We start from the raw sequence: 12,971 nt of genomic DNA, 5'->3' as shown, positions 1-12,971 counted from the left end.
GACTTTTTTTTTAACACAGAGGGTTAATTTTGATAAAAGAATGAAACAAAACGGTTTGGGGGAGGACGTGATATCCGGCTGTATATGTTGAAACACACCAATGAACTGTATTTAAGGTGCTTAACATTAGCGACAATAAACTTTTTAATCGGGCGTTGGTTCTACTTTACTGTTTAAGCAACAGCTCCCGTCTCATTTTGGAACGGTTGTACTAATCATCTTTGCATTTTGATAGATGATCACCGGCGTAACTACTTTTTACACTAAAATGCTTTCAGCCTATGTGTCCTTACCCTCTCGGACTCCTTCCTTGGCTAACCCCACACCCCCCGCCCCCCCGCTCCCACCGACTCCCTCCCTCCCTCCCTCGCATCGTTCCAGGTCTGCCTCGAGATCTTCCATGGCCGAAGGCACGGTCAAAAAGGAAGGTCTCGAGACAGGCGTTGAAGGAGGTGAGGGAGGGAGGGAGGGAAGGAGGGAGGAGGAGAAAAGCCATTCTTTTCGGTGTTGCGGCCTCAGTTTGAATAGTCGCTACGATCGATCCACGTAACGCGCGGAAAACATTCGTGGAACAAGGACTCGGCTTCCTGACACTTATCAGTCGATTGGCGGATCGCTTTCTGGGATTCATAACGAAAAGTGTGGTCACTATGCACTGCTGTGTTTTTCCCGCAAAATGTACAGTCAATCCACTTCACAGTGCGTTCTGCGAAGCACTCTCGGACGACCCGATCAGACGCTGCATCCAATGCAGTAATCGCTGTCTGAAAGTGGCTGATCTCCGACAGGGAAAAGCAGCAGCAAATTTACCCGCGAGCCGAGGCCCACAGACGAGAGGGGAGGGGAACAAATGACCGGTTTACCTGGACGGTCGATTGGCTTCATCTCCGGCTCCTGTTGGCACCTTCTCCTGGCGCGTGAGGGTGAGAAACCCAGGCTCTGAGCCAAGCACAGCACAGAAGGAGGCCATTCGGTCCATGGTGTCTGTGCCAGCTCTTTGAAAAGAGCTTCCAAATCAACCCCAATCCCCCCTACCCCACCCCCCTCCCACCCCCCCTCTCTCTCTCTCTCTCCCTCCCTATCGCCCATGGAGTTACACAGCCCAGAAGGATTGTCACCACCTCCTTTGGCGGTGTTGGGCCGATGCCACGCCACCAAGAAGCAGAACGATCTCACGTGTGGAGCGTTACTCGGCGAGTTCCCCCTCGCGAGGAGTTAGCGGAAGAACCGTAATAATAATCCTCACGATGGTCCTCTGGTGATACGTCAGCGGAATGGGAGCTTCGAGGCGTCTCGACGCCGCAAATCATCTTCGCCCCTCCAATAAAAAATTAACCCGTGACATTTTCTGCCCTTAAATCCAAACCGGGAGCGCACCTTTGATAAGGTTAAAGATAACCTGTGCTCTTTAGTCTAAGAGTCAGCTCTTAATCCAGTCGCTTACGGCGAGTTCTTTTCTTTTTAAAAAAAAAAGATGATGCTTTTCTGACGGAGAAGATTTTTTTTTCGGGAGGGATGGGGGAGGGAGCGGTGGGTGAAGGACGGGAAGAGATTTACTTTTTTAAAAAAAAACCTTTCCTGAAAGGTGCTTTATAATTTTTTTTTAATGATTTCTCTTTTCCTCTCCCCCCCCCCCCCCACACCCCCCCACCCCACCACCCCTTTGTGTGTGGGATCCTGAGCTCAGTTAGAGAGAGAGAGAGAGAGAGAGAGAGTGAGTCTAACCTGCTGAACAAGGTGTTGCTCAAGTCTGTGCTAAACCATTCAGTAACTATCATCTCTCTCTCTCTGTGTCTCGTCTTACAGTTTACCAGCAAAGGTCGAGATTGAATCAAATCGAACCACTCGCGCACACGCACACACACACACACACACACACGCGCGTAGACACACACAGCAGCTGACACGTCAATGTTCAGGGTACATTTGACTTGCCGAGAAGTGTCTGAACGCAACCCCGACCCGGTTCACTGGACGGTTGCCGGGCTCGGGGTGGAATCTGAAACCCAACTCCCAACGCCAGGCCGGTTCGATGGAGAAGAGTCAGGCTCCAGGTGAGATCCGAAACCCAGCTCTATCCAGGCTGGTGGGGTTGATCGGGGCTATGGGGAGAGAGCGGGGGAGTGGGGTTGATCGGGGCTATGGGGAGAGAGCGGGGGAGTGGGGTTGATCGGGCTATGGGGAGAGCGCGGGGGGAGTGGGGTTGATCGGGGCTATGGGGAGAGAGCGGGGGAGTGGGGTTGATCACGGCTATGGGGAGAGAGTGGGGGAGTGGGGTTGATCAGGGCTATGGGGGGAGAGCGGGGGGAGTGGGGTTGATCGGGGCTATGGGGAGAGCGCGGGGAGAGTGGGGTTGATCGGGGCTATGGGGAGAGCGCGGGGGAGTGGGGTTGATCGGGGCTATGGGGAGAGAGCGGGGGAGTGGGGTTGATCAGGGCTGTGGGAGAGAGAGGGGGAGTGGGGTTGATCGGGGCTATGGGGAGAGAGCGGGGGAGTGGGGTTGATCGGGGCTATGGGGGGAGAGCGGGGAGAGTGGGGTTGATCGGGGCTATGGGGAGAGAGCGGGGGAGTGGGGTTGATCAGGGCTATGGGGAGAGAGCGGGGGAGTGGGGTTGATCGGGGCTATGGGGGAGAGCGGGGAGAGTGGGGTTGATCAGGGCTATGGGGAGAGAGCGGGGGAGTGGGGTTGATCAGGGCTATGGGGAGAGAGTGGGGGAGTGGGGTTGATCAGGGCTATGGGGAGAGAGCGGGGCAGTGGGGTTGATCGGGGTTATGGGGGGAGAGCGGGGGAGTGGGGTTGATTGGGGTTATGGGGGGAGAGCGGGGGAGTGGGGTGTGCATGTATATTCCCTGTGTGGGGGTAATATGCTCTGTGTGGTGGAGGGGGTTATATGCGTGCGTGTGGGTGAGGGAATGGGTATACATGTGTGTGGGAGTATATGCGTGTATGTGTCTCTGTGGGGGGGGGGTGGATAATATGTGTGTGTGGTAGAGGGGTATGTGTGCGTGTGTGTGGGGGGGGGGGGGTCGGGTATGTGTGTGTGTGTGTGTGGGGCGGGTATGTGTGTGTGTGGGTGTGTGGTGTGGGGGGGTGCGGGTATGTGTGTGTGTGTGTGTGGGGGGGTGCGGGTATATGTGTGTGTGTGTGTGGGGGGGTCGGGTATGTGTGTGTGTGTGTGTGGGGCGGGTGGTGGTGGGGCGCGGTATATGTGTGTGTGTGTGTGGGGGGGTGCGGGTATGTGTGTGTGTGTGTGTGTGGGGGGCGGGTATATGTGTGTGTGGGGGGGGGGCGCGGGTATATGTGTGTGTGCGCTTTGAGACAGGCTTCTGACTCGGAAGCGAGAGCGAGAGCGCGAGCGAGACAGCGCGAGAGGGCGAGAGCGGCGCTGAGCCGGGCCTCCGGGTCACTGTCCCGGGAACCGCCCGATCCTTCAAGGAAAAAGTTCCCGATTTTCCAGGAGACGTTTGGAGAGCGGAGAGCGAGGACGAAGATAAAGTGGCGGCAGCGGGGGCGGTCTCGCTGGTGGTGGGGAGCTGTCGGAAGGGGGTGGTCTCGCTGTGCGCCAGCGTGGCCGAGCTGCTTAAGGTGCAGCGCAGGTGAGCGGGGTGGAGGGAGCGGGTGGGGTGGGGTGGGGTGGGTGGGGGGGGGTGAGGGGTGTTGGGGGGGGTGTTGAGGGGTGGGTGGGGGCTGTGGGTTTCTTCTGCACTGAAAGACTGATGCTTATCGGAGGTCAACAACAACAACAACAACAGTCCTGGCGTTTGACCCGGCGCCCGATCACGCCGTCGAGACGTCTCAAAGCGCTTCGCGGGACACGCGCTCTAAAGTGTAGTGACTGTGTGTTTCGCGGGCGAAACGCGGCAGCCAGTTGAGCGCAGCGGCGTTTCCCACCCCCCCCCCCCCCCCCCGCTTAAGGAAACTGACCGAAAGTTTGAGCCCGGCCGGGGAATCGGACCCGGGGTCCGCTCGCTTGCGAGGGCTCTGACCACCGAGCGACGGGGCTCCAGCGCCGGATGCTTAAGCCGCCGTCTCCCAAATGTTCTCGTCGTCTGTGTGTGTGTCTGTGTGTGTCTGTGTCAGACTGGAGAGGACCATCAGATCCCAACAGCTGGAAATCGAGCGATTACTCAGCACGTCCGGTCCGCGGAGTCACCGGGCGTCGGTCAGCACTCAGACCGGCAGCCGCCGTTCCGCCAGCCCAGGCCCTTCCCGCGACCAACCTCTCTGCAGCCCAGGTAAGCCGCAGCGGGGCGTGAGCCCGGCTCTGTGACCAGCGCTCTCGCCTCGGCGTCGGGAAAGGTTTGGATCTCCCCGCGGCCCGGGCTGCCGCTGCCGGGCGGGTTGGTCCTCCCGATGAGACGGGCGTCTTGTCGGTCTGTTCGGGCGGACGTTGAAAGACGGCGGAATCAAACCCAGGTCCTCTCGCTCGCAAAGCCGACTGCTCCGACCGCTGAGCTACAGGGCTAATAATGAGCTATGATAATGATGATGATGATAATAATACAAGGCCTTTCTGTCTGTTCCCTGGTTTTACTCGGGCTCCTTCTTGCCTTTTCAGTCGACCGAGCTGGGGGTCTCTGAGAAGCGGAGAGAGAGCAGCGACTGCGCGGGGCGCGGCACCCGGAGCCCACCGCCACGGGAGGAACGGACCTCCAGGCTGACGTTCCAGCCCTGCGCCAGGACACCCGGCGAGAGAGAGAGAGCGTCACCTGAACAGGGCACGGGACCGGACCCCCAGGTTTAACGTCTCATCCGAAGGACGGCGTCTCCGACAATAAAACCCACCCCCAGCGCTGGTCAGGTGGACGTCCCACCTGCCTGTCCGAGGTAACCTTCTGAGGAGGCACTATTCTGGAGGTGTCCAGCTGGATGTTGAAGGTCCCCAGGGCCCTACTCGGAGTTTCTCTCTCTCTCTCTCTTTCCCCCCCCACCCTCCCGTTGTCCTGGCCGACAATTCTCCCCTCAATAAAACCGGTCATCCCATCCCAGTTGTTTGCGGGACACAGTAATTCCCGTGAAGCGCTTTGAGACGTCCTTCCGACATGATAAGGCGCCGTACCGAACGCAAAGGGGGGCGATGTGGGGGGTGTGTGTGAAGCTTTTGGAGGGAGCGGGGGTGTGGGGTTGCAGGTCACCCAACACATGAGCGCAAGAGGAGACAGAGTCGCAAAGGACAATTTCAGGACAGACACCAGGAAGGGGTTTGACCGAAACCGGCGGTCGAAGGGGTATCGGGTCCTTAAGATTTCTAGGTTCAAAAACGTAGGTCTTGAGACGGACCTGGAGGGAGGGAGGGAGGGAGGGAGGGGAGGGAGAGAGGGAGGGAGTGAGGGAGAGAGGGAGAGAGCTCCAGAAAGTAGGGGAGTCTGTCAATGGTAACAGGGGGTTTAGGGGGAATGGGAGGAGAAGGGGAGCTATTGAGATTAGACGAACTGCCGTGGGAGACTCGAACGGGGTCCGGGTTGTACTGTGAGCATTTGTGACTATGGTCACCTCCTCCCTCTCCCCGGCTCGGGGTCGGGCTCCGCTCGTCTTAAAGGGCCCTGTGTGAAGGGCATTGTTGTTGTTGTTGTGGTGGTGGTTGTGTTGGTTGTTGTCTCATGGCTTCCAGCAAACGCCCTCAGCCGCTGGTTCCAGCCACAGTGAGCCGGGCGAGTGTCCCCGCGGCAGGAGGTCTGGGAGCGAGGGGGCTCGCCGCTGCTCGCGGTGGGGAGTGGGGTGGGGGTCTCGGGTCAGCGGGAGCGGAGAGAGGCGCCAACAGTCGGAGCGCCAGGGCCCCGGCAAAGGCACAGTCGGGCCCTCAACCCCGGGCTCGACGAGGCTCGCTTCCCCTGACCCCGTCGACCCACGGGCAGCGGTGACCTTCCGCGTGAGAAATCTTCTCCCACGAGGATTAATGTTAACGTGTCTGACCAGCACGATAACCATCCGATACAAACACAGTGAATCCTTTGAGACGTCTCAAACCTATGTCAAATGCAAGAATTATTATCATTATTATTATTATTATTATTATTCCAGACACAGATTTAAATGTGTAAATGACTTACATGGAACGGGTTGTTTTTTTTGGATACTCAAGGTTGGCAATGAGTTTCTGCGTGTGTCGAGATCCCCCCCCCTCCACCCCACCAAACCCCACTGCCCCCCACCCCCCCACCCCCACCAAACCCCCAGCTGACCGAAAACAGCAGGACAAGAGGGTTAGGGATGTAAAGAGCAAGTTTAAGACAAACACAAGGAAGCTTAAATACACACACATACATATATATACAGGTTAATCAACAGCTGTGACGACGTTACAGGGATTGGGGGTTGAGGCCAGGACACTGGACCTAACCGAGAGACTTCTCGATCCTGTAATGAGAAGGTAGACAGTAAGTAAGGTGGGCATTCGGGTCACGTACCGCCGCAGGAACTTCTTCATCCAAATCTCTGATGTGGTCTGACCAGCCTGGCGACATTGCCTCCTGTGACGAACATTGACAAAAGCAAAGCCCAGGGCTTTTTTCACAACCCAAACTCTTTACAAAACACGAGCACTTTGCCAGTCGTTACACACAGCGCCGATCGCAAGTCAACCCCAAGCTCCCATCGCACACGACGCACACGGTCCCAGGTTAGGATCTCTTTTTTTAAAAACAGCGAAAGACAAGTAATGATTTGGCCACTCGATCCACGGCTGTTTGTGGGGACTCTGCTGTGAGCAAACGGATGTCCGCAAAACACAGTCACTCCACTTTACAGCATCAGCGCTTTGAAGCGCTTTGCAGACGTCTCAACGCTGTGATATGGCGCTAGATCAAATGCAAGATTATTATTATTTACATGATATCCCATGAAGCGCTTTGAGGCATCTCAACGATGTGATAAGGCGCTATATCAAATGCAAAGCTTATTATTATTATTATTATCATTATTATCATAATCTCTTAAGCAGCGTTACTTAAGCGGTGGTTTCTGAAATACGACTTGTGCTTTATAACCCGATATTAAACGTGAAAGGTGATGCATTGCCCCTTTTCAAGCCTAAGCTTCTCAGGACGTTAAAACCTTGTGCAAAGAGTTTTTAAGCAATGTAAAAAACTGTAACTCAAGAGGTCAGCCTACACTATACCCTGCGTCTATGGGGAAATGTCTGATTTTATTGCTTTGGTGGTGAAGTTTGTTTCGGTCAGTTTCTCATGCAGGCGTCGGGGAGAATGACTTAAGATTTCATCAACTCGGAAATCATTGCCCCCTCAGCGAACAAATACACGCGTTTGAATTTCTTTTGCGTATTGTATGTGTGTATATATATATGCTGTATATAATATAAAAAGTCCTAAGATGTGGCGAAAGTATCTATTTACTTCACGAGGTGGAAGGCTGCCCGCTCATCACGCTCCTAACGTGGCATTAACTGTTGCATCGAACCTCCATTAAACTGCTTTCGTCCTGTAAACCGAGGTTAGTGCTGGTCGACAATGACTGATTTGGGAGCGGATGTGGGGAAGGGAGATGGCAAGAGAGGAAAGGAATAAAGGGGAAGCTTTTACTGTTGGGTAACCCTCAAACCCAAGCAGCCGGACGGGTCACTAACTGGTTTGAATCGATCAATGCGTAGGAAGCCACTCGACTGGCAGGTTTGGTGGACGGTGAACTAGATGGACCTTGGGGCTTCTTTCACCTGAAAATCCTTACGTTCTTAAGGTTTAACTGGAGGTTTAACTCGTTACTGACCGCGCTAAGCAGAGGTTACCTGTTCTCTCTGTATATTGGGGTGGTGGTGGGGGGGGGTGCGAGGTACTTGGAAACATTAACAGGTCAGCCTGAGACAAGCGCATTCTCATTCCAAGCCCTGATGGTAAGTACAGTCGAGAGGTTGACTGCAAGGGTTTGGTAAAGATTTCCACCACCTTCACGCTCTCTTTTTTTTTAAAAAAAAAGAAGTTATTTGATAAGTCAACTGAATAAAACGTATCCTTTATTGCCTAACGACGAAACCACAACACTGCTTGTTTTTTGGGGCTAACAGAGTACTGGCGTTTTTAATTTAGTAAAATATATATACCATGCTTGAACCTTCAAAGCGGCGACAGAGCGAACATCTTCGGGAGGGAGGGGAGGGCAGGGCGGTGGTGGCGAGGTGGGCGGGTGGGTGGGTGATGGGGGGGAGGGGGGGTGAGATGTCAGATCAGAAAAAGTACATGAAATTAGTACCTGGGAGGGGGGGACGTTACTGTGTTTTTTTTTAAAAAAAAAACGCTGGCAATGGTTCAGCTGTGTGCGATCTCCACTCCAATCCTCTCTACCCCTCGTGTTTCCCCTCTTACCTGCAAAGCAGCTAAAGGCCGACCGGTGCTGTTCAAATGCCATTCGAATGGACACTGAACCGTATGGAGAAGCTGTTAGTCAATGACCAGATATGTAGTAAGGTGATTGCAACGGTCAACGGCAAAGAGGTGCCACTGGGTTGGGAACAAATGCAGAAGCGCCTCCTGGATATATCCCTTTGATAGATTATTTATAATCCTATAGATTTAGCACAGAGTATTCTCTCCGCCCCCCCCCACCACTGCTCCCCCCTCCACCACCCCACACCTCTGTCAATCTACAATATTCTGCGTCTGGCAATCAATTTACACTCTTCCTTAATACGGTGGCGTTCGAATCGTCGGAACAATCGCGCGCTCTCTCCACGCTGGATTAGTCGGTGAGCCGGGTCGAATGCAACAGGGCTGCGCTGGGGCTGTTTGCTGTTTTGCCCAGTGCAGGGAATGATATAGAGGTGGGAGGGAGTTCACAATTACTGAAGAAGGTGGGGGGAAGAGGGGAAGGGGGAGGGTGGGGAGAGAGGGGGCGAGGAGGGGGGCAGGGGGGGGGGCGAGGATTCCCTGATCCAATTAGACATCACGTTGACTTCTGTCGGTAATGCAGGGTCAGGTCACCCCCGCTCTTCCAGATGAAATGCTTGACTGTCCGCAAGTCCATGTTTGGATCCAGCACCTAGAATCACAGGATAATACGGGTTATGGCACCGCCGAGGTGGTGGTGGTGGTGGTGGGGGGGGGGGGGAAGTGGGGCTTTCACAGCAGCGTGATACAGAGGGAAGAGCCCCTTCAAAATGGGCCTCGCCGTAACTCGGGTTCAACTCGTGACAATAATAATCCTCGCAATTCACACAGCGCCTCACCAAGCAGCCGGGAACCTTTCGACGCAATGCAAATTTACATTTGAACGCCGGCTTTCGTGTTGGGAGGACGTCCCGAGGAGCTGGAAGCTGATGGCTGGGCAACCCGGGCCTGTGGGTGGGAGCCAAGGGAAGCGGGGGAAGGGGAAAGATAACCCCAAAAACACAAAGCCGGTCACAGGATTTACTGTAAAGTGTAGTGACTGCGTGTTCTACGGTAATAATAATAATCCTCGCGTTTGAAAAGCACTTTGTCGTCTTCGAGACGTCTCCGAACGCTTCGCAGAATTAGACGGTAAAGCGAATTGACCCACAGTCGGAAACTGAACGGGAAGTCCTGCGAAGTGCTTTTGGAGGCATTCTCCTGCGTCAAGTGCGTTGATTATGATTATGTGATCCGGGGTGTCCTGACGGGAAAGCGCTGACCAGTGACTTGATCACATCCTTAACGATAACCGGCGAGCTGCGCAGACAGGCTCATTATCACATGTCAGTGTACCTGACCGGCCCATGCTCTGTCAACGCCAAGTGGAGACAGACGTGATAATGAACTCCTCTCTGCAGGAGAGACAGCAACCCAAGGCTGTCAAGCGAGCAGAACATTGAACCTGCTGCTGTCTCTGCTTGCCAGTCTGTCCTGCCTGAAGGAGGCCCGAGCGTGGGGGTGGGGGTAAAGGTGTAAAGACATGTTTCGAGGGAATAGCGCAACAACTCATTGCAATTATTTCTATGGTAAAGTTTTACGCTTAAGAATTCTCGACTTTTGACCCGGCACCTACACTACCGAAATGTCTCAAGGACCTTCACGGGAAATAATGATCCTCGCATTTGATCCTTGAGTGATAATCATCATTTGATACAGAGCCTCATCACGTCGTCGAGACAAAAGGGCTGCACGGGACATACTGTAAAGGGAATCGACTTGTGGGTCGCGTGAGTGAAATCGCCGTAAAGCTTTGAGTGATTGTGGAATCGTAGGGAGCCGATATACGCACAGCAAAGTTCCACCGCGCCTTATCAAGTCGTTGAGACGTCTCAAAAGCGCTTCGCAGGATATACTGTAAAGTGGAGTGACTGTGTGTTTTGTGGGCGAGACTGGGCAGCCAACTGCACCCAGGGGCGTCCCCACAAACAGCGGCGGGTTGAGTGACCAGATTATTATTATTTTTTTGAGGTGTGAGAGAGGGAGAGGGGGGAAGGGAGAGCTGACCTGATCTTGACAAAGCAGCTCAATCTTCTCCTCTGCCAGGACAGCGATGTCTTCATCCTTGTCCTGTTCTCCCGGCTTCTCCGTGTTGGAGGAGCTGGTGGTCTGCGATTCGTTATCCAGATTGATTATCTTCTCGTAGACGTGCTCCATCACCTTCCGCACCTGCAGCATGTCGCTGGCTGACAGTCGATCCCTGGAGGATAACAGTAATAATAATCCGTGCATTTAATATAGCGCTCTATCCTGCAATCCCTCCGTCCCTCTTTTGCCTCCTTCAAGTTCCATCCGAAGCCTTTCCTCTTTGATCGTGCCTTCGGGCGTCCTCCCCCCCCCCCCCCCGCCCTCCTCCGCTTGTGACCCCAACTCCCAGCTCGGGTCCAAAACCCGATTGCTCAGCGCCCTCGGGACGTTTTTCTGACACGAAGGGCACTATCTCTTCAAGTGTCATTTCGCGTTGTTGTTATCAGGCCTTCGAGACGTCTCAAAAGCGCTTCCCAGAATATACCGTAAAGTTCACGAGTATCTGAATCAGTAAAATAAGTCGTTGTTCTGAGCGTTGGGGGAAAAGGGCCGGGGTTTAGAACTAAAATGCCTCAATTTCTTTTCAATTTGAGACGTAGGGAGTTCCTGATATCCGCTCTCAGGATGGAGGGTAAAATGCATCCGTTGGGGCAAGAGATTAAAGGAGGGGGGAGGTGCCCTTAGGTGCGGTAGAAGAAATATATTTTAAGACCGGATTTAAAGACAGCGAGAGGAAGGGATAGAGGCAGCGAGTTGCAAAGGTGAGTGACTTAGTGACTGACGGTGGCGTGAAGGGGTTGGGGGCACAAGGTAGACATGGCAAAGAGTGATTTGTAGGTCTAATAGTCTGCATTTATGTCAGTACAGGAAGCACGGTGGGAAAGTTAGGTCCGAAGGCGTCTTACGAACCCATTACCTCTTAATCTTATAGAGGATCAAAATACCAATAGGTTCCAACGATGGGAAACACCACACAAAGAGGGACTGCGGGTGATTTGATTGTTTGTGAACCGGGGGTGAGGAGGAAACCTTAGAGCTCGGCACTTAACAGCGTTATAATTACATCCACTTACTTCTTAAGGGTCTTAGCTCCCGAAGACGAATGTGGCTGGAGATAGAACGGGATTTTGTTGAATTTGGGCATGTTTTTCTGTGAAGGAAGATGGTAACGTTTGAGATCACGGAACACTTTGCCACATCTTTCACCTAAGACCATACTGAACAAACACATAACAATGATAATAATAATAATCCTCGTGTTTTGACACAGCGCCTTATCACGCCGTTGAGGCGTCTCGAAGAGCTTCACGGAATACACCACTAAGTGAATTGACTAAGTTTTGTGGGCGAAACGCGGCAGCCAATTGCGCACAGCGGTGTTCCCCCCACAAACAGCCGTGGGTGGGTTGAGCGAGCCCAGAATCTTTTGTCTCCCGAACTCAAGTTGCTGTAGCCATGATAGCATCTCCACGGCCGATATCGCCCGACTCTGCAGAGGCTAACTTCCCCGGGGATGTCCTACAAAGAGCTGGGAGGTGAATGACCAACTTGCCTGCAGGACCATTGACAAAATAACCCGGGGAGTAACCCCCTTCACCTTTTCAAATCGTACAGCGGAATCTCTTCACGTGCACCTGAGCAGGCAGACGGGACCTTGGTTTTTATATCGTGCTGGAAACCCAACGCAGTGCTTCCCCAACGCGTAGACTAGGAGTTCAAAGTCCCAACGGGAGACTTGAACCCCACAACAGACTGACGTCGAAAAAAAAGCCAGATCCGTTTTAGTGTTGGGAGAGAGAACTGATTCGGTACGTTACTCACATCGACAGTGATGTCAATGACCCACTGAGGGACGGTCTCGTTCAGAAGCATGGATTCGGTTTCGCCCCCAGCGTCCCTGCACAGAAGCCTGCGAAGGAGAATTGAAGAGGTTCTACAGACTTCCCCAAACGACAGACAATCACAGAAGGACACAGGTACACTATATACACATCACACCAGGTGAATGTGATCACCTGTCTTAGCTGATTGCATACAGTGATGTACGATAAATACCTGAAGAGGGTCCGCCCGCCTGCCTCACCGAATATGACTGGGGTGTGTGGTGGCACTTGGAAATACCCATTCCCTTTCTGTATTCGGTTCTCCTGTTCGCCGTTAACTGAAGACAGAAACGAAACGTTGAGGTTCCATAGATTACGTACACAGATAACCGACCCACCAGAGACATTAAAGGACATTAAAAGAGACAAGAGTTGGAGGTAAAGTCCCACAAAGGAATTGGCCCATGAATGCACAACACAACCACTGCCAATAACCATTGAAACATTTTGACATTGGCTTCTCTCTCGATGGCACCAGATATTCAGCGCTGAAGGGTTCCTATTGTTAATCCGTTGAATGTCATCCCAGACGTATTCGCTTACTCATGGTATCTCTCTCTCTCTCTCTCTCTCGGAATGCACGATCTGGTTTTGGTGGGATTTCACGAGTCGTGGTTGCTGGAGCTCTCAGCCTCGAGAGAGAGATTTTCTCGACCTCACATTCGGGTTGAAATCCCTTCGCTC

General features: G+C 53.4%; 1 protein-coding gene across 2 annotated transcripts in view; it reads right to left on the bottom strand.

Moving 5' to 3' along the window:
* Nucleotides 1-8,881: 8,881 nt before the first annotated feature.
* LOC103188290 (WD repeat-containing protein 48) overlaps nt 8,882-12,971 on the bottom strand; it is a 28,753-nt gene continuing 24,663 nt past the window's right edge. For both annotated transcript variants that reach the window (XM_042332119.1, XM_042332120.1), the window contains exons 14-18: nt 12,460-12,565; nt 12,226-12,313; nt 11,478-11,554; nt 10,384-10,576; nt 8,882-8,989 (exon numbers count right to left, since the gene is read on the bottom strand). In XM_042332119.1, coding sequence (XP_042188053.1) covers nt 8,894-8,989; nt 10,384-10,576; nt 11,478-11,554; nt 12,226-12,313; nt 12,460-12,565 — 560 coding nt within the window. In that variant the 3' untranslated portion in view covers nt 8,882-8,893. The remainder of the gene's footprint in view (nt 8,990-10,383; nt 10,577-11,477; nt 11,555-12,225; nt 12,314-12,459; nt 12,566-12,971) is intronic.

Source organism: Callorhinchus milii, unplaced genomic scaffold, assembly GCF_018977255.1.
Source record: "Callorhinchus milii isolate IMCB2004 unplaced genomic scaffold, IMCB_Cmil_1.0 Scaffold2, whole genome shotgun sequence".
In the NCBI taxonomy this organism is placed as follows: domain Eukaryota; kingdom Metazoa; phylum Chordata; class Chondrichthyes; order Chimaeriformes; family Callorhinchidae; genus Callorhinchus; species Callorhinchus milii.
The sequence above is the reverse complement of the archived record's forward strand: the minus strand, read 5'-3'. Positions and strand labels throughout refer to the sequence as shown.